General features: G+C 30.2%; 2 protein-coding genes across 13 annotated transcripts in view; both read left to right on the top strand.

Annotated features, from left to right (window-relative positions):
• LOC106687208 (leucine-rich repeat and WD repeat-containing protein 1) overlaps positions 1-3,211 on the top strand; it is a gene marked incomplete at its 5' end in the record, with an annotated part of 8,588 nt that extends 5,377 nt beyond the window's left edge. For both annotated transcript variants that reach the window (XM_014430958.3, XM_014430951.3), the window contains 2 exon segments: positions 889-1,145; positions 2,765-3,211. In XM_014430958.3, coding sequence (XP_014286444.1) covers positions 889-1,145; positions 2,765-3,042 — 535 coding nt within the window. In that variant the 3' untranslated portion in view covers positions 3,043-3,211.
• Positions 3,212-9,646: 6,435 nt separating this feature from the next.
• Positions 9,647-26,767, top strand: part of Wnk (Wnk kinase) — a 69,390-nt gene continuing 52,269 nt past the window's right edge. For 10 of the 11 annotated variants that reach the window (XM_014430799.1, XM_067044751.1, XM_014430792.1 and 7 more), the window contains exons 1-7: positions 9,789-9,926; positions 10,172-10,457; positions 10,559-10,655; positions 18,697-18,998; positions 20,614-20,716; positions 23,240-23,412; positions 24,487-24,707. In XM_014430799.1, coding sequence (XP_014286285.1) covers positions 10,249-10,457; positions 10,559-10,655; positions 18,697-18,998; positions 20,614-20,716; positions 23,240-23,412; positions 24,487-24,707 — 1,105 coding nt within the window. In that variant the 5' untranslated portion in view covers positions 9,789-9,926; positions 10,172-10,248. The other variant, XM_014430776.3, reaches the window with a different exon arrangement.

Here is a 26,767-nt window from a genome sequence, read left to right as displayed (position 1 = left end):
TATTTTTATATGAAACTTTTAATCTTGCCTTTGTTACTTGTTTTTTATTCTTTTCATTATATCTTATCTTTTTATTTTTATTCCTATCATTGTATCTTATCATAGTTTCATTTTGTATCTTTTTAGCCCTGATGAAGCCCTGCAAAGTGGGGCGAAACGTTGGAAAATAAATAGTTGTAAACTATTTTTGTTTCACTTTTGACCGCAACCCTGACCATCTTCTTATATATCAATTTTTACGGTCAACTATATATACATATATAAATTAATTAATGTATCCCATTTATTAAAATTAATCTAGCAAATGATTTTTTGCTAATAGTCCAATCAACTAAGGACCTAATGGACTTCAATAGAATTTTTTTTTAAATTTGCTTGTTTATTATTATGAATTTTCATCTTTTCCCAGAAATAAATTAAAATACTGGATAACTTCAAACATAAACATAAAAATATTAATGTTTCTAGTAAAAATTGGAGGTCAAAGTTGAAATTCATTATAAGCACCCCAAAAACAAATGAAAGAGTTTTCAGACCCTCTCCAAAACTCTCCATGTAAAAATATCCTAGGCCTTGAATCTTTCAGTTTTCTACAATTTTACTCTTTCTATTGTAACAAAATGTGTCTTAGCAAGACCTACTAACCTAAAAATAATGGGTTATGATTACAGATTATATTTATCCTACCTTTGTTTATAACCATGTTGAATAATTAGAGATAGACAACAATACAGTACCATTTTTCCTTTACTTTTATAATTCAGGTTGACCTGGATCTTGTTTGTTTTACAGAATTTAGATCATTATAAGCAATTTAAAAATATAATTATTAAAATATGAATTTATGTATTTCTTTATTATTTATGGTGTGAATTTTATTAATTGCAGGAGGAAAGGTATAAAAATAAAACTTGTTTGTGAAGGAAATAATACATCAAAATTGGTTGACTCAGTAAAAGTGTTGAAAGATGGTTTAATTGCATGTAAATATGCTCTCCATTCTTGCATTTACATTTGTGATTTAAAACCATTACGAGATGCTCTTGATGAAAATAATGACATTCACTCTTTTGAATTAGAACCACTTCATATCTTAAAGTGGAGTTCAACTGACAATTATTTCATGTACATGGGTGTAAACATTAGTAAGTTGAATCATTGGTCTCATTTCCATAGCTTAAGTATTCCTAGCCAAATAGTATAATAGTAATTCTCTAATATAATGTTAATATTTTATTATTGTATACTGTATTGTATATATTTATATTTATATTTATTAGTCAAAATTGATGAGTCTGCCAACCACAGTTAGGAGGAATAAGATATGGTAGTTGTTCCGAGGATACAAAAATAGATTCTTGAGTTCTTTTAAGTAAGAAAAAAACTGCGCTTTGTTTCCTTTCAAAACATGGTCCAGTTTTTACCTGCACTATACAGGAATACAGTAAATGTCATTAAAAGTAAATATTGAAGTATTTAAGATACACACCTCTGAATTTTATTTTATTCCAGAAAAACCTTAAATTTTCCTCCATCTTTTATTCAGAACTTTATATCCTTAAAACTATCTACAGCACTAAAAAAACTTCATACCACACTGAGTTGAGTAAATTCTCTAAGTCTTAATAGATATCTGAACGTCTCATAGTTCCTGAGATGTTGGGATGAACTATTTACAAATATATATATTTAATTAAATTAAAATCTGTACCACTACAACCCATGAAGGGTCAGGGGTTCAGTACTTTGTAAGGAAGTACTGTTACTAGACCAATGGTTGTGTAAGGAGGTGATTCAGTCAGAATTACGCTCGACCACCAAATTTTTACCCTTTTAAGGATACCCAATTTATGAGGCTGGGTGGACCCCAGGAGGGCTCCAGAACCCATAGGAGTTGACTTACAGCTACAGTGTAACAGAAAATTTTCTGCCCAGCCAGATTCAAACTCGGATCCTTGGAGGTAGTAGCCATCCGCCTTACCTCGGGGTTCCCCGTGCTCCTAAATTATAGATTATTTATATCTTATAATTTCTTTACAAATGGATGAAGAACTTATGTGTAAGTATATATATTTCCAGGCCTCATTCCTAAATGATTTTTACAATTAACTTTCTTCCAATGAAAACATGCAAAAAAATTATTATTTTAAAAAATCTCTCTGCAACAGGTATATATGATGTGGTTCAGTAACCTTATAACGGAAATTTTATACTGTAATAATTACTTAGATATTATTGTCTGTGAATTAAATCTAGATTTTGGTGGCATAAAAAAAAAAGAGCAGTAAAAAATGTTTACTGTTTAATGTGTCCTAATGTTTCTGTCTACTTAGTAAAACTTCAGAGCTATAAAAACAAAATATGAGCAGTATAAAATAGAAATAACTATTGTATTATCTTTAGGTATAATATAGTAAAAGCTAAGATGAGACTTATAGAGAGAACAGATTATTTATTAGTTGATATATGTGTAATTCTTAAACTTCTAATTATTTATATATGTTTAACTACAAACAAGGAAACCTCTTATTTACTGATATTGCAGAACAGTAAAATCAGGGCCTTACAAATAGGTCAAATTTACTTGATAGTATCATCTCTGACAAAAATTAAAAAGATTAATAATCATTAAAGCTCTACTGAACATTTACAGTTGATCTAGATTACTGTTGTTAAATGTATTTGTTTTCTATACTATTGAGTTTGGTTTGTATTGTTGTGCAACCCATATTTTTCTCATTTAAGCTCATATTTTCTTTTGTAGAAAGTTCATTGCTTTGTTGTGGTGATGACAATGGATCACTATGGCTGTATGATTTACAAGAAATTTTTGAGAGTACTCCTGCTACTATTAAAAGAAACATTGATCCATCTGCAATCATACCCTGGCCTAATTTAACTGATCATTACAATGACAAGAAAAGGAAATTAAATTTGAATGTATATGATATCGTAATTGACAAAGTTGTTGTGCATTCTAGTAGTGAATTTATTGTTGCTGTTACAAACAATAACCTAGTTTGTATTTGGAAAAAAACATGATTTCTAAAACAGTTTTTAAAACTAAATGAATATAAAATATGTATTTATTTGCGGAAAAATAAGAAGAAAGAAGTTGTAAACTGATCAGTATTATATTTTCCATACATATCATGTATATATGTATGCTGTATATATTTTTTAAATAAATTTATTATTCTTCATTTTATAATCCTATGTTATTTATCTTTAATAGTAAAATTCCATTATTTCTGATAGTTTTATTTTTTTGGGAGCTCAAACCTTTTTTCATCTTTTTAACTTTGAATATCAGCAAGAGGTGCTATGCTAAAGCAAAAATCATGATTTATAAAACTAAATGCTTGATATGCTTAAAAGCAATCGGTTTAAAGACTAAAACGTTCTCCCTGAAAATGAGGTAAGTTTATTTTTCACATAATTTTCTTGAAACTTTAATTCAATATTATGCGAGATAGCATTGCTCCAAATTCATTAACTAATTATCAATATATTGTATATTGCAATAACTAGCATTTTAAAAATACTGCAATAACTAGCTTTAATGTTGTGAATAACTTCTACTTCAATTCAATACTCCTAACCTTACTGATGGGCCCTGCCCAAATATGCCAAATGGAGCCAAACCCTGCAGGTTCTTTGGGATAAGCCCCGAGTGAAGGGCTTTGCCCCATTTAATACCATCTCAGATTTTGGCATTATACTCAACATTGTAGATACAATAATGTACCTATTTATTATTAATCATTTATCATAATGATATATATATAAAAAAGTAATAATAATTATTTATTATAAATCAAATATTTCTAAGAATAGGTATATTCAAGTAATTAAAATAATTTTGCCAATATTTTATTAAAGGAACTGCAAAAGAGAACCGATTATAAGCCTTTGAAAGAGGACTATCTCGATGAAGCTCGGAGACTGATTGCTGCTGGATCCTCATTTTGTCTAGCTGCCAAGAAAGTAGGTATCAATAAGACTATGTTGAGGACTTGGCTGAAGAAAGGAGATTGCTCAAAACTTGGGTGATTTCAGAACACCTTTACGACAAAACAAGAAAATGAGTTGGTAAGCCACAGTATTGTCCTCGATCAACGTTTCTTTAGTCTTACACTGAAATCTTTACTATTTCTTCTCTTCATATATGCAGAGGACAATAGCATACTCCATCTATTTCCTTTCAAATCCAAACTCGCAAGGAGGGATTGCACCCTATAATTTATGAAGAGGAATAGACTGTAGAGTAGCCTGCATGTTCCACAAAAAGCCACATTGCCAGAGCTATTGGTTTCAACCAAGTTCATCTATCACAGTATTTTGACAATTTTATTGGGTCTGTACTCTGAAATTAAAAGCTTACTCTCAATAAAATCTAAAATATGGACGAAACTGGGGTAAAAACTGTCCCAAACAAAATCCCATTTCATGTAGCCTCCACAGAGAAAAGAGGAGTTGCCAAGACAGTTGCGACAGAGAAATAACTCTAATAATTCATTGTATGTGCAATGAATTCAGTGGTGAATTATATTTTTCCTTACTTTATGCTAAAAAAAGAGAAAATTGCCAATTGTTTTGTGGTGGCCCTACTTTGGGTGTGACAGAAAAGGAGTACATCAACACCTCAACGTTTATCAAGTGGCTGCAATATTATTTAAAATTTGCAAATCCAAGTGAGTAAAACTCATTTCAGATAACCATATCTCTCACACACAAGGCTATTACTTTTGCTAGAGCACTCCACTTCTATCTGCTCACTTTACCACCATACAGCAGTCTCAAGACTCGATCCCTTAATTGCTTCTTTTTTTTTTACCTGCTCAAGAATTATTATGATGCTGCTGTTGATGCATGGGATTTATCAAATCTGGGTCAGACTTGTGACTTTTAAGATCCCCTTTAGAAGTGACCTCCCAGAATTCCACCAACGATGAGTATAATAATTGAAAATTGTATTTCTTAACAATGAAGTTGCTGGTGGTAACATTCATTGGAGATGATAAAGCTGTTTTTGATCAAATATCTCCTGATCAAGGACCCTCTACTTCTACTGCTCTATTTGTCATATGATCACAAAATGATGAGACCACACTGGAAGGAGGCTACATCCCTGATTTTGGAATCCACCTCTCCTAACAATATAATTCCTCTTCCTAAAATGAACATCATGAGGAAACAAAGGTAAAGGGTTGAAGTATCTTGACGTAACAACGTATCGTAACGTTGACACCAAATAAAGATCGTTTGGAAAACAAATCTAAGGGAAAAGAAAAATGTGCCAAAAAAATAAAAATTGTGCTGTGGCTAAAAAGTGTTAAAGTTTAAAATAAACTAAAGAGCTATTGAGAGTTTTTGATAATAGTATATTTTTTTATCTATGTCCATCTTAATGGGGTAAAGCCCTGCAATTAATTTTTAATCAAATTATTAAAGAAGGTGTTTGGTGTTTCCAGTAGTGATAGGTAAGATCTCTGCCTTAAGCACACATATACAATTTTGGGGTAATCTCCTCCTCGTTGGTCACAATAGTCAAAAATCCGAATATTGCAGGACTTTGCCCCCACTTTCCCTATCCTAATTTCTTTTCCACCCATCCTTGCCTTTTTAAATACTAGATGTTAGTAGCAATGTATTACTTTTCAGGACTATTTGTGTGCTATTTCTACAAACAAAGCAATTTATTCAATTACATATACATTTATTATTTAAATTTGTTTTGTTATTCCTCCTGACAAGATCTGACACTTCCTCAAAACTAGAAAATGGCCTATGGCTAAAAAGTGAAGGAGTTAAGGCTTACTTAAAAATTAAAGATAACCGACTGTGCCATGGTACATGAGAACCAGAATAGCCAAAATGAATAATAAAAAGCTATAGTCGTTTTACAAAATAGCTCTTCACCTCTTGATAGAACTATTACTTAAGACTTAAAACCTGGCAGTTATTCCACTTGCACACACCCATTTAAGCTAGTAATTCATCTTGCTTTATATAAAGAAAAATATAATTCTTTTACATTTGTAAAAAGAACTAGGAAATAGTTATTTGATATACAATAAGTCAACAGAAATGGAATGCCTTCGCTTTGATAAATGGTGCACATAAAACAATTGAACTCCTGGGTCACTGCCATTCGATTATAATAATTTATTATATATTATTGCGTAAAAAAGTTATTTATTTTCACTGTAGCCATGAACTTTTTAAGAACAAATTAATTACTCTTAATTTCCAAAATATAAATGATGTATATGACAAGCTCTTTTAATGCTAATTGTTTTGAAACTGCCAGCTTTACACTAAATTAACAGACATTGTTTAATCATCACAAAACTTAAAGGAAGCTGTCTCTACTGTGACAGGTATTTGATATTGTATTTTCCTGTTATTTATTAAGAAGATTAGAACTAGTGAAGTGAATTTTTTCTGTTGTAAAAGCACATAGTTGCCCTCCCTGTATACCAACAGCTTAAAAGAATCCGCTCAGTGCACCATTGCCCCCTATAAGATGTTCAAAGCTCCCCAAATGGTTGCATGAAGACTAAAATCAGATAATTACTTATTGCATTGTATAACTGTTACAATGTGGAAATTTTGTTATGCTATAAGGATCAGATTATTATATAAATTATCAATAAAACTGCATAGTAATTTCCACACTTGAAATTCTGGGGCCATTTCTGCTGAACAAAAATACTATGGGGGTTGTTGTGTGGATTTGAAGTTCACAAAGTCAGCAGTTTTGGTAGTTTTATTGTGTAGTTCCAGGTAGAAGTATAATATGATGGCTTAAAAGCTAGCTATGCCATTCGCCGATGGGCTTTTTCATGGATCCACATTTACTCCCCAAAAATCCTAGTAGCAAGCAGTTGTTAACTGGTAATAATAATTGTCTTCTCATTTTTCTTGTTAGAAACAGTAAGAGTCGTCCTTCAGCCTTGTCTCCCGATTTTCGGCAACAAATTTTCTTTAAGAGCTCCTTCCTCTGAGTTAAAAGATGACTGTTCCAGCCTCATCACCCAGATTTAAGGTTGAGCTTCTGTTAAAACTGTGATGTCTGTCTTCATACTCCTGTGTATCAACATGGTAGTCCGGATTTCAGCTAATTAATAATTAAAAATATGCCATTAATCTTGACCGCTTCAAACAACCAGCCAATGGCCTATCTTGCTTTGCAATGAACTATCTCGTTCATCTTGAAGGATTCAACGATGTATCGACTAATTTGCAAAAATCTGAGGTTTTAAATTATGTTACTACCATCTAATAATACCTTCTTCGTTGACGTTATTTCGTCGATGTTTATTTTGTTTAATTAACGGTTTTTTATCCAGAAACACTTCAGGTCATGTCAGTTGTGACTTCTAGACTTTTGATTACGTTATATGACGGTTTCTGATCATGCCAGTTGACGGACTCTTCTCGACAAAGGACTTCAAATTAAGTCGGTTGACGGTTTCTTCCTCATGAAAGCCTGTCGATAATCACATCCGGATTATCAAAGTGTATCAAAGATAATTAATAATATTTCTTAGAAGGCCTTGATACTGCAATGTTCATCATATTCTCAGTATAATGTTAGGTTTTAAGAATGAGATATAGGTTACGACAGAGAAACTAGGATAGACGGGATGCAACCGAAATTGTTCGACGTTACCTCGAGGGAACCGGTCTCCAGATATTGTTTTGACATTGTCTTCTCTCCCCCCCAGTAATGGACGGAGTCCGTAATTGTAGCTTGACTGAATAGAGCGTCATTAGGGAGTTTCTCTTGTTAAAGAGTTCTACTGGCGCGGTAACCATAAGGAAGCTTCATAAATAGAGGCTACTATACATATTCTTTTCCTTCCACGCTACCGAAGGTAGGGAAGCTTTGTAGTTATCCAGGATATTAAAAAAAAAAAAATATTCTCAGAATTGAAACTTTTCACTCACATTCTATGTTTTGTTATTTTGCCCTATCAGGTCGTATATGACTTACAGTGGGGTTATCCGATAAGTAACCAACCTATTCTAACTCGTGTGGGAGGGTTGAGTTTTCATTCCGTGGAACTGTCACGATATAGAAATAAACCCATCCAGGCGGCAATCGAATCGAAACCGTTATTCGAAGTTTACAATATGACGCCTCGTCTACAACGGCAGTCTAATACTTACTTCCATAAATTAGATTTTGATAAAATTTTAAGGACCGTGTGAGTTGGTCACTAGATGATCCAATATGAAATTTATCAAATTTCAACCACTGCTTTTGCTTAGACCTATCAAACATATTTTCCTTGACATTCCTACATTCCGGAACGGCTCGTGTCCTTTGGGTCATTATGTTATATAAGGACTGGACTGGTAAGGAAACTGTGCTGATCTGCGTACCTGGCTGCCTCTTTTGTTTTGTTTTTTTGCTACTTTTTTTATTTGATGTTGTTATTTATATATCTTTAACCACTGCAATGGGACATCTTTTTTTCAATTTTGTTATATGATATAAAAAATGTTTATTAAATACATAATGGCTTTACATGTATAATCATTCGCTAGTAGCAGCATTCACCAATGAAAAACCTCTTCGATTAAGCTAAGATTACATACAAATCATAAATCAAGTGAAATGAGGGGTTAGTTCGTTTTTATAGTCTTATAACATTATTTTAATAAAATATGTACGGGATATGCAACTAGGAACCAACCGATATTTTTATGTGATTGAGTTTTATATTAATACGTTTTTAAATAATTTATATTATTACAAAACCAAAATTCAAAACCCCATCTTTATCCAAAAGTGATTTTGAGGAACGATGGGTCTAGAGATTTATTGTCGAGATGAAATTACTTGAAAAAATTGGTGAATATAGCTTACAAAGCACTGTTGGCTACAATTTCGTTCGGTTCATGTTTATTAATAACATGGAACCCAATGGAATAGAAATAGAAATAATTGGACTTAAAATTCTGGTTTTCATGGAAAACTATTACCTATAGTCTTAAAGGAAAACTTAATTTACTAAAAAGAGGATGAGTTCGATTGAGGACTTCGACTTGTTAAAAGTTATAATAATAGGTTTGAAACCTAAACCATTTTCATTTTTAAAATAGGATGATGTTTGAAAAGCTTGTTTATCAATGCGAATGTTAAAGCTAATTAAATCGAGGATTATTATTATTATTAATGATAATATACAACTTTTCTTCTTAGCAGAGGTGTCGGGTTTAACATTCTAAATCTAATACCATATTATTCTAAACGCACAATGTAATGCTTTAAATTTCTTACATGTAGAAAAATGTCATAATGAAACAGTCTCTTGTTTCAAACGAAGAAATAATTCTCAAATGAATTAACTTATCTGATTAACACGTTTGTAATTTAATTTTGCATTTAAGGGGTCCGTTCTTTTAACTTATATCAGTTATATACATAGTTCCTGTCTCGACACTTGGTTAAAATAAAATTTACCCTAATTATTTTTTAACAAACAAAAATAAAAAGTTTTGAAATATGGATGGGGGCTAATTATGTTTACTCTAATTTATTCAATTAGCTGTGCTTTGAGTAACTTTTGCGAATGATTCAAATTTATATTTTTATATGTGCGAGAAATGTCAATCTAGTTACTAGTATATTGAAAAGATGTTTAATTATTTTTAAAATATATTAAGAGTATAAAATATGAATATATGTATTTGATGAAAACACATTGCGCATACATTTTGTTCAAATGGTTGACCAACCTGATTTTGTTGTCTTGCAATAGGCGATGGTAACAAAATGATATTTTTTATATTAATATTTTTGTTTTAACTCAAGGAGTTTAAATTAATTAAATCTTCAAGATCGTTAAGCGTTTTCGTTTGAATGTTTTTCTGCTGCTGATTAAAGCAACAAACATGTTAATAGCTTAGAGGTAGTAATATTTGAGATTATAAAATCATTATTATCAATGTGTATTTTTGACAAGTTTTAAGTTTATAAATGAGTGATTTGTGATCAATTTAGCCTGCAAAAATGTAAACTCCTCGTATTGAAATATAAATCTGTGTTCATTTCAAAATCTTAGTTTTATATTACTCCTTTGGTTTGTTTTATGTTTTGTTGAGCTTGAACCAGTAAATAATTTGAATGATTTAGATTATTACAAATCATTTTCAGATAAATAATTTAGCTTGACTTCCAAAGTATTAAGAAATAGAAGTGGAAGACCACCTTGTTCTGTATGAAGTAATGCAATGAGCAGTAGTCACCGTACCTACAGAAGGACTTGCAACAACAACGTTAATGTTGATAAGACTAGCAGTACAAGTGCTGGTATTTTCAATGAGTGTGATGAAAGTCGCACTAGTTTTTCTGCAATTGGCTGCAGATTGACATTACCCTCCATCAGCCCCAGGACATCTTATAATAGAACCAAATTTCCTAAAGACATTATCTGTAACAGGTAATTATTGTGTCCAGATGTAGTTATTTTTTTATTGATGTTCTTTGATCTTGCATTAGTTTCTCGGTTGTCATTTTAAGTGATATTCATAATTGCTTTAGTGGTTTCCCATCACCTAGAGATTCACCAAGAACTGTAAAAAGCAGAACTCGACCGACTACGAAAACGGGTTCGACTATAGGACAAGCTGCTTCTAAGGTATTTTATTACGAATATAATTTTACATTTAATTTAGAATAATTCTTTACATCATGAATTTAATAGTGACATAAATCTTATCTTGTTTTATAAATCTTATCCAAAGTTAGTGTATTGAGAGATTCAAATATGGTATTTTGAACATTGATGGTTTCTGTGTATGTTAGTGGATGTGTTTCTATTCTAATATAACAGGGAAATATATTTTCAAATTGAAGTAAAGTCGACATAGGCATCTATCATCAAATGTTAGTACTGATTTTGTAACATTTTTCTTAAATTGTAATCTGTTGTTGTTCATCAGTTGTTATTCTTGGCATATATTTGATCTTACCTAATTTGCTTAAATTATTTTCTGATAGCCAACAGTGTTTCTCCATTTATTTTATATGTGGTGTTATTTGTTGTATTACTTGTTTTTGTTTCACATAGCTGCTTTCTAGCTATTTATGTTTGAAATATTTTTACTTTAGTTTAAGGCCTGCAAGTAAAACTGATTTTCAATATTGAGTATGATGTTGCTGAAATTACTTTTGAATGTTTCCTGGATTTAAAATGTTTTTACAATTTTTGTAGTTGTGTTAGATTGTTATTCATCATCTTTCTTTATTAGAACTGTGATCTATTTGCATCTTCAGTAATGTCCTGGTTTTGTCATATCACTTCTTATTTCGAACTTAGGTAAATGTATAAATTATCTTTTGTTGCCAAGATTTCTTCTATTAATATTATGTTGTGTTTCCAATATATTGTAATAAATGTATATACAAAATTATGTAGTTTTTCGGTTTAATATTTAGTATTACTGATTTTGCTTTGAAGGGTATTCTTATTCTTGATCATAGGTTGAAGGTTAATCGGTCTAAATTCTGACTTAAATTTTTTTTGTTCTAATTATTAATTTTTATGACAAATTGTTAGCATGATCAGTGATCTCAGGTTTTAATATATGAGCATACTTTTTTTTTGTTTACTAATTTAGTTTTTGTGTTTTTATTTATTTTTTCTGTTACATGAATTGGAATATAATTTTAGAAATTTTAGTATTGCTAGTTCTGCCTAGAGTCGTTGAATATAAAGTATAGAAAAAAAGATAAGGTAGAGCAAACCAATAATACATGTTTAATTTCCTAACTAGGTAATTTTTCGTGTAATGTAATAAAGAATACAGGGTTATTAGGGTACATATAAAGAATACAGGGTTATTAGGGTACATATGTTATGATCAATAAGGGTACAGTGATATATCAACAGTGCATTGCCAATACCTTCCATCTGTAAAATAAGTAATGTTATAAAGATAAACAAAAAAAATATTTTTTTGACTTCTCAAACATTTTTTCATTTCAATTATAGAATTCTAACAAGTTTTCATAATATGATTAGCAATGTAGTGTCATTTTAATTTCATTAAATGCAGATAGGGTATTTAGGAAAATATAGAATCAAACAGATTTTCAGATAGAAGTTATTGACAGCTCTACATTGATATTCTGAGTGAAATTAAAGTTAGATTTTTCATTAGCTTCTGATGGGCAATGAATGCATTTTTTAGTTCATATTTTATCTTCAGTCACATCATCCAAAACTTGATTTATCACTTATTTAAAAGTTTTATGATTCAATATTGTAAATCTATTATAATCTATGAATTTTAGCATCTATGAATAGAAAGGTCAAACTTTTGTTGTGCAAAAATGGTTTCGTAGCTATTTCGATCCAAAATTCACATTTTTGGGCTTTGTTCTTTACGTTATATGCCTATGTTTCTGTCGTTCTGTGATGTAATTATCTCTTGAATAGGTTGTAGTATGGTTCTTTGTTTTTAAGAATTTCAACCTCTGATGCATTTGTACCTAATGGTGCAATTGCAACTTTTGCAATAGCAGAAAAAAAAAGTTTCTATAGACTGTAGTGCCAAAATGGCTTTTAACAGTTTTGATGAAATTAAGTTTTCCTTTTAAAGTCCTTTAACTTTTCATATGTAGTGTCTTAAGAGAAAAGATAGATTTTCTTGCACTTTACTCAAATTGTATGCTTTTTGTGGTGAATTGTATATGTGATCATCTAAAAGATATTTAAATTCTCTTCTAAACAAATCATCTAAATCGGGACAGTTAACTGTGACCAAACTGAAACACTGTGTTGGACTTAGTATCCATATTTTTTAAAAGTATTCTGCTGTTGTTCTCATGGAAACCCATTAACTTTTTTAAATAGCGCCAAAACTGATCTTGGAGCATTTCAGGTGCTAATTATTATTAGTTGTTTATTATTAATTAATTAGAGAGAAAATTGAATTGCCTACAATGTTAAATTAAAAAGAAAATATTAACTAAATCAAAAAAATTTTAGGGAAGTTCGGTCAACAGTTTTTGTGTTGGGCTTTGCATCCAAAGCACTAAGAAAATTAGTGTTACTGGGTGCATCAGGTATTTTAAACTTGAAATATAAGTTTTATGTTCTAACTTGTCTGATTCAAAAATAAAAGGAATATTAGGTAGCGGTAGTAAAAGGGTACTCTGTTAGTAAAAAACAAAAAAAAATACGAGAAGATGGTTGGGGGTGCGGTCAAATTGAAACACAAATAAGTTGGTGTAACCTATTTAATTGTGCCAACGCTTCGGCTAGAGTTTCTTCAGGGCTAAGAACAGAACAAGATAACAACCATGATAAGTATAGAAAATAAAAAATAAACAGAATGCCATAAAATGAATAATTGTACAGAACAGAATTAGTTATAATAATATTAATAATTATAATAAGATTAATATTCTAATATTAATAGAATAGAATTCTATTCTGTAAAATTATTCATTTTATGTCATTCTGTTTATATTTTATTTTTTATTTTCTATACTTATTTTGGTTGTTATCTTGTTCTGTTCTTAGCCCTGAAGAAGGCTAGAAACTCTAGCCGAAACGATGGCACAATTAAATAGGTTACACCAACTTATTTGTGTTTCAATTTGACTGCACCCCCAACCATCTTCTCCTCGTAAGTCATTGACGGTCAACTATCTCATAATTAATTTTAAAAAAAAAAAAGATTTACTTGAAACCGATATTTCACCCACATAGCAGAGCTCAAGTCTACAGTAAACAATGAAGTATTGGTGGAAGCAGTATAATTAGTTTCAAATGTTTTTTTTTCTATTTGAGCTCTTTTTATTGCTACCTAGACCATCTTCCTTCAATTCTAATCATTTCAACTTAAGTTATGTGACTCCTCAATGTAAATTTTATCCTGTATTTTCGAACTCATTTGTGTGTAGCAAAGCCATTGATAACATTTTTTTTAAAGTGTCTGAATATTTGGGTGGTTGGATTTTGGAAACATCCTTATCTATACTAGTAACTTTAGTACTCAAAATATTCCCATTTCCTTGCCAGGTATTGTTTCAATCAGATAGGGTATCAAAGATTGATTTAATGTAAGTCCAAGTTACCCTTGAATATATAGCCAGTCTGATAGCTTGCATTGTCAATGATTTGATTCTTTAAATAAGCTCAAAGCTTTCTGATACTTGGGAGTTCTCATGATATCTCTATCTATCTAATATAGGTCCAAGCCTAGATTTTTAAATAGTATCTGAAATACTTTCTTTGCTTTCTCATTACCTAAGTTTGGGAAGCATTGTATTCATTCATTTCTCTAGAGCATATGTGGGGAACCCCTGGCCCGCTGTAAGATTTGATCTGGCCTGCGAAACATTTTGAAAGACCCAATTAAAAAAAATATTACTCTACTTACTCATACTCATACTCACAGAATAAGTTAGTGAGCAATGTGATGCCGAGTGGTGGTGATCATCAAAGAGTGAGGTGGCAAACATCCAACCCTTCCTGGAAATCCCCGAGTGTATTATTAATAAATGGAATAAAGTCCAGGTGCGGTAATAAAAACTCAAATAGTGACAACTATTTTAATGAGCCAACGTTTCGCCCCATGTTGCAGGGCTTCGGCACAGCTGTTTTGGCAGAAGTCAAAGTCAGAGTTGTCATTCACTCAGAATGACCACTTTGACTTCTAATTCTGACAAAACAGTCCTGCAACATGGGGTGAAATGTTTGCTCATCAAAATAGTTGTCTCTACTTGAGTTTTTTTTTTTTTTTTATCAAGCCTTTGAAGTTTGCCTCCTCTCACTGGTGGCGCAATAAAAGATTATTGTTTCTCAATTGTTCTACACCGACGATTCTATATCATTCCTTCATTTTGCCTATACAAGTGGGTTGATGGCCCGAACTTTAGTTCAGTTCTATTTAAGCTACTGAGGTAATAAATAACTTTGCCAAGCGATATCCTAGCGAACTGCTAATGCCATCAATTTGCTTTGTGTGCATCTTGAGTGCTTACTAATTATATTTTATTATTAAGTTTGCTGAATGAAAAGTAAACAAAAATGATGTCTGGTGGAAGAAACGAAAAGTAGATGCAGAGGGTCGCCAGTTTCAAGAAAAATGGACTGAAGAATTATTTTTTATCTTGCAAAATGGTAAGCCTATTTGTTTGCTGTGTAAAGAATCTATTTCAGTAATGAAAGAATTCAATATAACGAGGCATTACTCAACTAAGCATCCTATGCTGCACTCCCTGACAGGACGAATAAGAAAAGACAAAATCCAGAAGCTTACCGCAAACTTGGAAAAACACCAGCAAATGTTTCATAAACAAAGAACACAACATGATAATGTGAAAACTAGTTTTATAGTTCAAAATTGGCAAAGTCATTAAAACCATTTGCCGAAGGAGAATTTATCAAGGAGTGTATGTTAGAAGTTTGCAATGTTTTGTGTCCTAAAAAGAAAAATGAATTTGGAAAAATTAGTTTGTCAAGACGAACTGTTGTCTGACCTATAGAAATGATGGCTAATGATATAAAAACAACCTTGATTGACCGTATGGCTTGTTTTGAATAATTTACCATAGCAATAGACGAGAGCACTGATTTGTCCGAAACAGCTCAACTGGCTATATTTATTCGAGGTGCTGATAAAGAGCTCACTGTTACTGAGGAATTACTTACTTTACAGCTGCTAAAAGGAACCACTATAAGAGAGGACATTTTTTAATGAAGTTCAAAAGGTATTTACAAGTTTTAGCTTGCTTTAATCAAAATTAGTTGTTGTATGCACAGATGTTGTGTGTTCCATGGTCGGCTTACGTAAAGGTTTCATCGGAATTTTGAATGAAAAAGCAACTGCATCAAATGTGGAAAAGATGATTTGATAATCCTTCATTGCATTATCCAATAACAGAACTTGTGTTCTAAGTCATCAACTCCAGAATGTTATGAATGTGGTAGTAAAAACCATTAATTTTATTCGATCCTGAGGGCTTAACCATTGTCAGTTGAAGGTGTTTTTGGATGAAATATGAGCCGAATATGACGATGTAACATATTATTGTGGAGTCAGATGGCTAAGCAAAGGGAAAATGCTGAAACGGTTTTACAAGCATAGGAATGAGATAGCAAACTTTATGCAAATAAAAGATAAACCACTATCTTAATTGAGTGACCCAAAATGGATATATTACTTAACATTTCTGGTTGACCTTACAGGCTATTTGAATGATTTAAATTTGAAACTTCAAAAACAAGGACAGTTAGTAAATGATTTTTACAGTCATTTGAAAGCGTTTCAGAACAAAATCCGCTTGTGAAAGGCAGAGATGCTGACTGGTAACAGTTACCATTTCACCACGCTCTCTGCATATGAAAATATTGCTTATGCTCAATATGCTGAAGATCTCAAGTTACTGTCGGAGCAATTTTTGAACAGATTTAGCGATTTCAAAAACATGGAAGACTTTCAATTTATTTGCTCCTCCTACAACAAGTAATGTACAAAATGCTCCAGTACACTTGCAAACGGAGTTGATCAAGATTCAAGATAACTCACTCCTAAAATCTAAATTTGAAGATGTGGAGTTGTGCGATTTCTACAAAAAATGTCTCAAAGAAGACCATTTTCCGCAGCTTAGAAAATTCACAAGTAGATTGAATAGTGTGTTTGGCAATACATATAAATGCAAAAAATTCTTTTCTATGATGAAAGTTAATAAATCAAACCATCATACAAGGTTGACTGACGATAATTTTGGAAAATTCTTTATGTCTGTATCAGTGTTATTAATTCAAACATTGATGGATTAGTTTCCTAAATTCAAGCTCAGGTGTCTCATTGATTTTGGTACCGTTATTTTTAACTTTCGTAGTTTGTAATAATTCCAAATTTCACGATTTAATTATAATTTTGTACTTTTTTTTTCATTTCATTTTGTTATTTTAATAAATTGTATTATAATAACAATGTCGCATTATTTCATGTCTGATATCTATCGTTAAAAATTATGAGCACTACTTTTAAACACAGCCCACGGATGTATTTATACATTAAAGTTTGGTTCACAACATGTCAAAGATTGCCCATACCTGCTCTAGAGGATGAATAAATATCAATAAAGTATATAGAAACTTGTTATTCATCTTTAGTTGTAATTGTTCACTTTGAGTTGTACTCTCATTATATACAATATTTGAATTTACTTACTTAAATTTTGTGGGTATAAATTGTGGTAATAGGGATTATAGAAATATGAGGTATATTGCTTTGTTTATATAAAAGATATGGAAACATTCATGCAAGAAATGAAAAAGAAATTATAACCTCAGTATCAGAAATTTTTGCTGCCATTTTTCACTTTAGACAGCAAGGAACAAAGTTTGTTCGTGTGTGATTGTTGATCTATATTTAAATTTATGACCGGGCATAATTGATCGAACTATTGATCAGATTTCACTGGTGTTTTTACGGATCATGTGATTTGTATTGGGCATTAAATTACCTTTATTTCATGGTTAATGATTTGTCAATGAGATGAACCATTTTGAAACATAAGTGATTCCAGGAAATCAGTTATTAGATAAAATTGAAAATTACATCAAACAATCAACATGCTTTTATCCCTACCCACTTACACCTATTAGCTTAACTCATATTGGTGTGCCTGGCAAAAGGTTAAAGACTGGCCTATTAACCAACAAAATTTGATCAAGATAATGAAATATTTTAATTTTGTCTAAATTTTTTTATAAAATAATTTTGGATCTGTCAGTTTTTTTTTGTTTTTTTTTTTATTTATTTTTGAAATTATATATGTAAATAAATTGTCTACTCTTACACATACGAACACTTAGTATTAATTCAATAAAATAAACAATGATTATAAATAAAAACATATTTTAAGTTGTTTGTATTTTTCCTTATTCGTTAATCAATACTAATGCGGATCAGTCTTTATTATTTACCAACATATAATAGATAGTTATTCAATTGAAGTACCAAAAAATATGGTCTACATGTTATGTAAATATTTATTTCTGGTTTAGTTTTGTCAATACCTCAAGTCAATTTTTGGAAATTTAAATCTACATTAGTAAATTTTAAATTATTTATTTTTTGTTATTAATTTCTATTTGTTAATAGTTAAATTATTTATAATGAAATTTTCCTTTAAAAAAACAACAATCCCTGAAGTAATTTACCAGCATCGATTAGAAATTTAGTCATAAATGTCTTTTAAACTAGCAGCAGTTTCTAAAGTTGCTTATTTTATTTTTATGACAGATCCTTCAACCTTGGCTGTCTTAAAACACTTAAATGTTAAATAAGAGTATGGTCATTTTCTTCAATTTGTTCCTTCTTGGAGTCCTCAATTTTCTCTCTCGTTTGGCACAACATGTATGTAGTATTCATGAGTTAACTTATTTTATTTTAATTGCTTCATTTTTATCACGAATTTGATCATATATCTTTATATCTGTCTATTCATTCTTGGAAAATATAGTTTTTCATGACAGTTGAATTAGTTTATCATTAAGTTCTAGAAGCTTGAGTCGTTATTTTGTTTATTCTGCAATAGCAGTTCTTTGTGAAAACCTATTCATTCAAGACTGAGTTGTACTGACATAATTGATTCAATACTTAATATTGTTTAATTCATTCATGCATAAATACATTGTAGATATTATTCAGGTGCCGCTGCCCAAGGTGTTTGGTAGAGGGAGGCGTGCAGAAGAAATATCACCTCCCGGTAAGCCAGTACCTTCCAACGACACCAATACCAATGAAAATAAATCAGCTCCTAGAGTTGTAGTAGGTCTGCCACCTACCAAAGAGGCTTTAAAGCTCCAGGCAGAGACATCCTCTGTCTTCCCCGCCAAAGATGATCAAGGCCCTGTTCTTACCCCTGAGGCAGAATTACCTGGAGAAATTCCACCCAGCCAAGCACAGGAAGATGATGAAGAAAAAGCTATTGGGGTATCTCCTGATGGCAGGTAACACTTATTTTACTTATATAAGTAAATGTTGTATATATTTAATTACAAATATTGTGCTTACTAATTATTTTGTATATTTTTTAAGTGTTCATTGGTTTCAGTTCTATTTATTACTGTATAAATCATAAATAGCTTTATTTTTAGAGAATATTAGTATCTAACAGAAATTATTAAATCTTCCATTTGCTGAGATGTATTTTAACAAATTCATGTTTTGGTGAAAAAAATAAATAAATAAGAAGTACAACAACTTATATATAATTCATTTTATCTCTTAACTGTATTCACAATATCTGCCTCTAATTTGAGATTTTTACGTTATTGATTATAAATAATACTATGGCACTTAAAGTCATATTTCTTTCTCTTAAGACAGCCTGAAACTTTTGTGAACCTGCAGATACGTTGAGTTTTATTCTCATTATTTACACTTTTGGAATATCTTTATTTTCTTATATATTATCGTAATAGAGATTATACAATTATTAGGCACTCTACTTCCTCTCTATTAAGTATGAAAGGTTTGTATTTCTACAGGAGTTATAAAAAAAAAAATAATTTTCAGGACAAATTTTTAACTCACATTTTACAATTTAGACCTCAAGGAATAAATTTGGTTCTATGTCTGTAGTATAATTTGTGTTTGGTTAATCGAGAAATGTTAGTTCGATTTTGCTGAACTTTTCAAAGATCGTACAGGTTAGTATCTAGTCGGTTCTGTAGTGATTTTATGATATTCCACTCTTTACTTTTGCTAACATATGCATAAACATATTTTCCTCTGCACACCTATAATTCGAAAATGGAAAAAATTTGAACCAAATTTAGATAAAAGTTGAAGATTACTACTTTATTAATTTTTATCTTTTTCATGAATTCATTATGAACTATTAAGTAAAAACTTATAATTTACAATTAAAGTTGAGGATTCGTGTAGAAAGGTCCAGCATTAATTTTATGAAATTCTTTCACTTAACAGTGCTCAAAAGTATTTTTATTTATTGACACACATGTTTCAGATACGGCTCCTTATTATATTTTATTCCCAAAGAACAAATTTATTTTAAAAAATAATAAAACTTATTCTTAAATCCCAAAAAGTAGTTTTTTTTTTTTTACAAATTGAAGATCATTTTTAGAAAATATATCAGGATCAAAGAATAAATTAAATTAGTATTTGACCTACATAATTTAAATAAAATAAAGATTAATAACGGTAAATAATATCTTTTTTTTTGGTTTGCAGTACTAGATTGGTTGAGGTTTATTTTTCTTTCAATAAACAAAGTTTTATTTATAAATTTACAGTCATAAACTTATTGGGTTACATGATTATGGATACCCATTCTTAATATCAAACAATATTTGGTTGTATATAAATAGAATTGTATTTAATTTATAAATTTTCCAAAATATTGAATTATTACAATTATTAATTATGTACCCATCTACAATAATGTAGGAATAGTGAGGAAGTTATAGTGAACCATAATTGCATACTCTTTGCAGACTTTTTTTTATTCAGTAGTGTGTTTGTTAACCTTTTTAGAATGGATTTTCGATGAAAATTTGGTTTGAACTTATCTTTAATAAAAAATTATTTTGTTAACAGGTTTCTTAAATTTGAAGAAGAAATAGGAAGGGGTAGTTTTAAAACAGTTTACAAAGGTTTGGATACAGAAACCGGTGTGGCTGTTGCATGGTGTGAATTACAGGTTTGTAAAAAATTTATCTTTTACAAGTCTACTAAGCAATACACACCTATTGCTTTGATTCTAAGGCATATACCATCGGCGGTAGTTGATTAAACAAGTGTTTAATCAACTAAGTCAAGAACTGTTTAATTTAGAATAATTTTATTTTTGTGCAAATTCTTTGCATAACAATCAATTATTAATTTTTTCTCCTCAGTAGTTTATCACTTGCCTAGTACATACTTTTTAAAAATATATACCATAATATGATAAACATTTTATTTTTTCTTAATCTTTATAAAATTGCGATTTAACATTCTCACCTTGTTGATTTATGTTGTTTTTTATGTAAACAATTATTGCTGATTTCATTCAAGTTTTAATCTTTGCAAATATAATTTTGGTTTTAATATTTTTAAATTTATTCTTACTATGTTTAAATTTAAATTAAGTTATTTCCAGCCTAGTACTGATTTTCTCAGTTGCTGCTGCTATTTTTGAAATGATTGTGAATATTTCTGTATGATACTATGTTACAAGCAACCATTTTCTCACTTTTCCTAGTATTTTTAAAACTGCTTTTCTGCATATATTAATACTTCCTTAATAATGTTGATATGGTACAACATAGATGGCGAAATAGTATAATTAACATGAGATCTTATCACAGGGCAGAATGTGGATTTACTAGTTATTGTGAAAAAATTGACAAAAACTTAATATAAAAAAGAGAAAACAGTTTATGTTTTGAGAATTTTAATCTGGAGAAATTCCATTAAAATCCCTTTAATTGTAAATAAATTTGGGCTAAAAATCAAAAATAGATTTGAAGCCTCAGAACCTTTAGATGAGAAGATACTGAGAAGTTATCAAAGATAATATTAACGATTTTATAATTTGTGTTTCTGGATGATGACTGTCTTAAAATGTGCAAACAAATAAAAGCCACTAAGTTAAAAACTCTCAATAATTCTAGCAAAAACATTGTTACTTCCAAGCTGTAAAGAATGTGACATCCAAATTCCTTAGTAATAAAAAAAGAGAATATCTTAAAAAGGAAATAGTAGAAATAGAAAATTACAAAATCAATAATAAAATAAGGGACATGTACAAAGGTACTAACCGACTGTGTAAAATTTGGTGCTTCTTAGTGATAGAAATAAGAGATAAAACTTATATATTTAAGGAACAATTTGATAATATTTTGAATATAGGAAATTATTGTCAATATATTCCTTCTGAGTACCAGAGTGCTGAACTGTTGATGTAATAACCTAGTAAAGAGGACGTTGAAATAGCTGTTGGAAAATCAAAATCTTGTAAAGTAGCTGCGACTGACAATATTCCTAGTGAACTAATCAAGGCATGCAGTGAAGCTAGATTTCTAAAATACATCTTTTGGTTAAAAAGATTTGGGAAATTTAGAAAATGCCTGAGGAATCATGGAAGTATGCTTATTCCAATTTCTCAAAAAGGGTCTGAGGATGGATTATAATAACGATTGAAGAATCTTACTTCTTCCTGTACGTTAACAAAATATTTATGTTCGCACACAAAATACTTAGCTTGCACCTTCTGTTCTGAAACTTGAAAGTTAGAATTTAGTATACTGTTGTCCTTCCTACTATTCTTTATGAATGGAAAATGTGACCTCTTGCAATAAGGTTTTATTTTTTAAAAAATAAAACAGTGCCTTGAGGTTTTGAAAATAAAGTATTCTGTAAAATACAAAAAAGGATGACAACTATAGAATATAGAAGGCTACACAATGCCGAATTGAGGGAACTACACTCAATACATATAATTGAGGTTATCACAGGGTAAATAACCAAAGGTTAGACCAAAGCTTATGTGGGAGGAGTGCATCAAGACTGATCTTGTAGATTTGGGTTTGGACCGGAATCATCAGACAAATTCATGTGGACAGTAATTGGTGTTATCTGCTTCAAATCCTTAGATTCTAGGCCTTAATTATCATGTATTATAACCTGTAACTATATTTAGCTTATAGCTTATATATTTCTATAATTTGTTTAGATCTGTAAGTCGGAAACAGTAGATCTAAACAAAATGCATTTCATCCATTTTCTTCTAACATAGTGTTGATCTGGACAATTACTCAAATCAAATAAATAAAATTCATTTTCCAGTAAATATCTTAATTTTAAAGTTTTGTAAGTCATTTATAGGAAGACCAAAAAACCTCAAATTTAAATATTTTACCATAAAAATTCACAATTTTGTTGTAAAATAAATTTAGTTAGAGAATGGACAAAATACATTTTGATTTGGATCAAAAAAGAAAGCTTTAGGTTATATTACCATATTGCTTTATAGTTTTAAATAATATTAAAAGGTGTTCTTTTTTTTTTCTTACTCAATTTTTAATCACATTTATGATTTTAAAATACTATCCTTAGATTACTTCAACTCCAATGCCTGTAGTATAGTTACTTGTTATAATTCCTTTAATATGTTCAGTATTAAAAACAAAATGATGATCAGTATTAAATACAAATGATTTTGAATTTTTTTTCCCATCAGGAGAAAAAGCTCAATAAAAATGAACGACAAAGATTTAGAGAAGAAGCCGAAATGTTAAAAGGATTACAACATCCAAATATTGTGAGATTTTATGATTATTGGGAAGTTACTCTTACTAAAAGAAAGTATATAGTATTGGTTACAGAACTGATGACATCAGGAACCTTAAAAACGTAAGTTTGATTTTTATAAAAGATTTAAATTCTATTTTTCATCAGCTTATAAGAATAATTATTAGTGTAGATGCATAGTTCTTCGATAATGATAATAATAATGTATGTTTAAATTATCTTGAATCTCGGTTTCAGCTCTATGGTAATTTTTGTTTAGTGCAATTATTATGTGTCTTGAATATAGAAACTTGAACCAATTTAGACTGATGGACCTATGGTGTGAGTCAGAACATTGGCACTTAATAAATAGTTAACACTGTTTTTTTAATATTTTTTTTTCTCACCACCAACCTGGCCATCTCTCTCTTGATAATAAACTATTGTGTTTGCTGACCCTATATTATTAAGAAACACTAAGCAAGGCTATATTCTAGACAAGTGGTTCCCAACCTTTTTGTGGCTGTGAAACACTTCCAGTAGCAGTAGGAAATTGATGGATCACCAACAATAACATCTAATTCTATTGAAGTGATTGTTTCCTTCACAATCTAAGAAAGGAAAAAGATTTTAAATTTGTTTCATAATACAATGAACAATACCTACAATTTAAATTTGATTGAGAATATCTTTTAAGGGTAGTTATATGGATCAGCAGCTCTCGAAATCATATAATAACAGTATCAATATTCACAGCATGTATGTAGTATTCATGAGTTATCTTATTTGATTTTAATTCTTATAATATTCTTTATTTGTGCCAAGAAAAAACAAAATTTTAATAATTTGTAAAAAAAAAAAAAATATGGAAACAAGACTGAACAAGTCAGGTAATTTCTTCTAACCATTTTGCTTGACACTTTATGGAAGTTTACTCTTTCTCTTAGCAAATTCAAGACATATCGAGTGAATGCTTTTGTGGTAGTGTTAGTATTTTGTTTTGAGTAGTATAGTCTATAACAGTTAGGTGTTTAATGAGGATTCATATGTTGTTCCTACTGCATTTCCTCAACTTCAGTGGTTATCTAAGCAAAGCTTTTTAGGTTTTCCTCTGTTGTATTATTTTCAGTTATTAATAATATTTTTTGTTTTTAAAGTTTTTTGAAAAATTAATCATATATTTTCCTTCAATTCTAGGTATTTAAGACGTTTCAAGAAGATAAATCCTAAAGTTCTGAAATCTTGGTGTCGACAAATACTTAAAGGATTATTATTTCTTCATTCGAGATCACCACCTATCATACATAGAGATCTAAAATGTGACAATATATTTATAACTGGTACATCAGGAAGTGTAAAAATTGGTGATTTAGGACTAGCTACTTTAAAGAATAGATCATTTGCTAAGTCAGTAATTGGTAAGTTTATTATTTTTATTTGCTGTTTGTAAACTTGTATTGAATTTTAGTTTTTCTAATATAAACATTGTATTTTTATTAAAGCAATACAACTAAACTTCACTCCCAGTTTTGACTGCTCTTCTCAAAACTGGGCTAATAATTGGTAGTTAATACTTCATTGTTTATTTTAAAATATGGAATTCAAATATTTCTTCTTCTTTTTTCTTCTTTCCTATCAATCTATGTTTCCCTGTCAGTTACTGTATAAATTCTGCTTATATAAAGCAGTCTACAACACCCAAATAATTGACATAAATAAGATAAAAACACACACATAATTAGAGTGAATAACGTAAATTGTGCCTACATAAAATAGAATACAACATCAACATAAATAACATAACACATTTATGATTAACATAAGATACATCATAACATTCACATAAAAACACGCATGTAATTAACATGAATTGTGTCTACATAAAACAAACTACAACATCCACTGATTATGAACAAAGGTTACATACATTATATATGCATAAGTGGTGCTTTGCCAGGTTATTGCAGTCAATTACTGCTGCTTTCCAGTTCTGAACTCCTTGTAGGAGCTGTGGATCCAGTGAGACTGAGTCCTGTCTGATGTTTGGCTTACAAACTAGCCTTTTTCCATGATTTTTTCAGTTAGCATCCTCTTAGATGTAGTGGTACCATCCATGCACGCAACCTGCCCTACCCAATGAAGTCACCTCAGCCTGATTATTCTGTTAGTCCTTGTAAAGTACAGTGAATTCCACATTCTTTTTTCTTCTTCAGATACTGCCTTCTTCAACAAGACCAAAAATTCTTCTCTTGTAAATGAGAAGTCTCCATCCATTTTGGTATGTTTCCAGGCTTCTGACCTAAGACCTTAAAAAATAATCTTGGTCATATCAGAAAGAAATCTGCTACCAAAGTGCTATTGTAGTCCAAGGCAATACAGGTTCACCTCCTGCTGATCTCCTGATAGTTGTTTCCTGAGTTGTTCGCAGATAAATGAAGCTTTACCTTCTCGAAGCATTGTCGATCCATGGAGACCTATCATTGCTTCTCTCCAAGAGTTTCCTTTGCTGTGGTTTTCAGTGCCTTGAAATTCCAATCCACTGGTCTTCCACCATATCAGTTCTTTCTCTTTGATTATTGAGCTTGTAGCAGTACTAAGGTAATTTTTCGAGTTTACATTGGTTCTTCTATGCTTTCTTACTCCAATGAGATTAGACCTTTGATGAGAGCTAATTATGTGTGAGCTGTGACAGCTATTAAATGTTGTTAATCTGACTGTTTAATGCTCCATTTAGTGATCTCTAGATGGATTTATGAATGTTTTTGCCTGAGAACATAATACTTCCGACTACCAGACCATGGGTATTTGCAAAATCTAGCACCCTTTGATCATTTTCATTTGTGGTCTCATGAATACTGAAACCTCCAATAGATGGGATGTGTTTCTTGTCTATTTGAGCATTTAAGTTTCCCTGGATTATCTCCACTTCATTCACCTCCTACACTAGGAACACTTGTAACAAGGTATTTGTAGAATGTGTCCATCTCTTCATTAGAGAACTAATTCTTAAAATACTTACTTCTCCATGTTCTCTACAAACCCTTTTTAAATATTAATTAAAAATTAAAAATTTATTAACTAGACTATGAGGTGTCTATGGTGCTTCTCTATAACTGTGTAATCAGAGATCAAGAGAGAATTTTTATGTAATAACTAGATAATTCTGTATAAAATTTTTAGTAATTGTAGAAGAAAAAATTAAATTGTTTTCTTTTTGAGGTTAGAACACAATTTCTCATTTATTTTTCTTAGAAATAAATGTTGATTAGTTATAACCTTATAACCTTAGTTATAAAGTTATAACCTGCTCTCTTGTTATTTTTAATTAATTTTGTGTTACTTTTAGAGAATTGCAAAAAATATTTCTAATTCTGTATTTAAATTGTATTACCATTTTATTTGATTGTAAATGTAAAATAAATCAGGAAGTGTATGATGAATTATTTTACCTTTTAAGTTAATTATTTTTATATTCATG

This window comes from Halyomorpha halys, unplaced genomic scaffold (genome assembly GCF_000696795.3).
Source record: "Halyomorpha halys isolate HHAL.00 unplaced genomic scaffold, Hhal_1.1 Scaffold37.1, whole genome shotgun sequence".
In the NCBI taxonomy this organism is placed as follows: Eukaryota; Metazoa; Arthropoda; class Insecta; order Hemiptera; family Pentatomidae; genus Halyomorpha; species Halyomorpha halys.
Note: the sequence above shows the minus strand (reverse complement) of the source record. Positions and strands in the feature narration are given on the sequence as shown.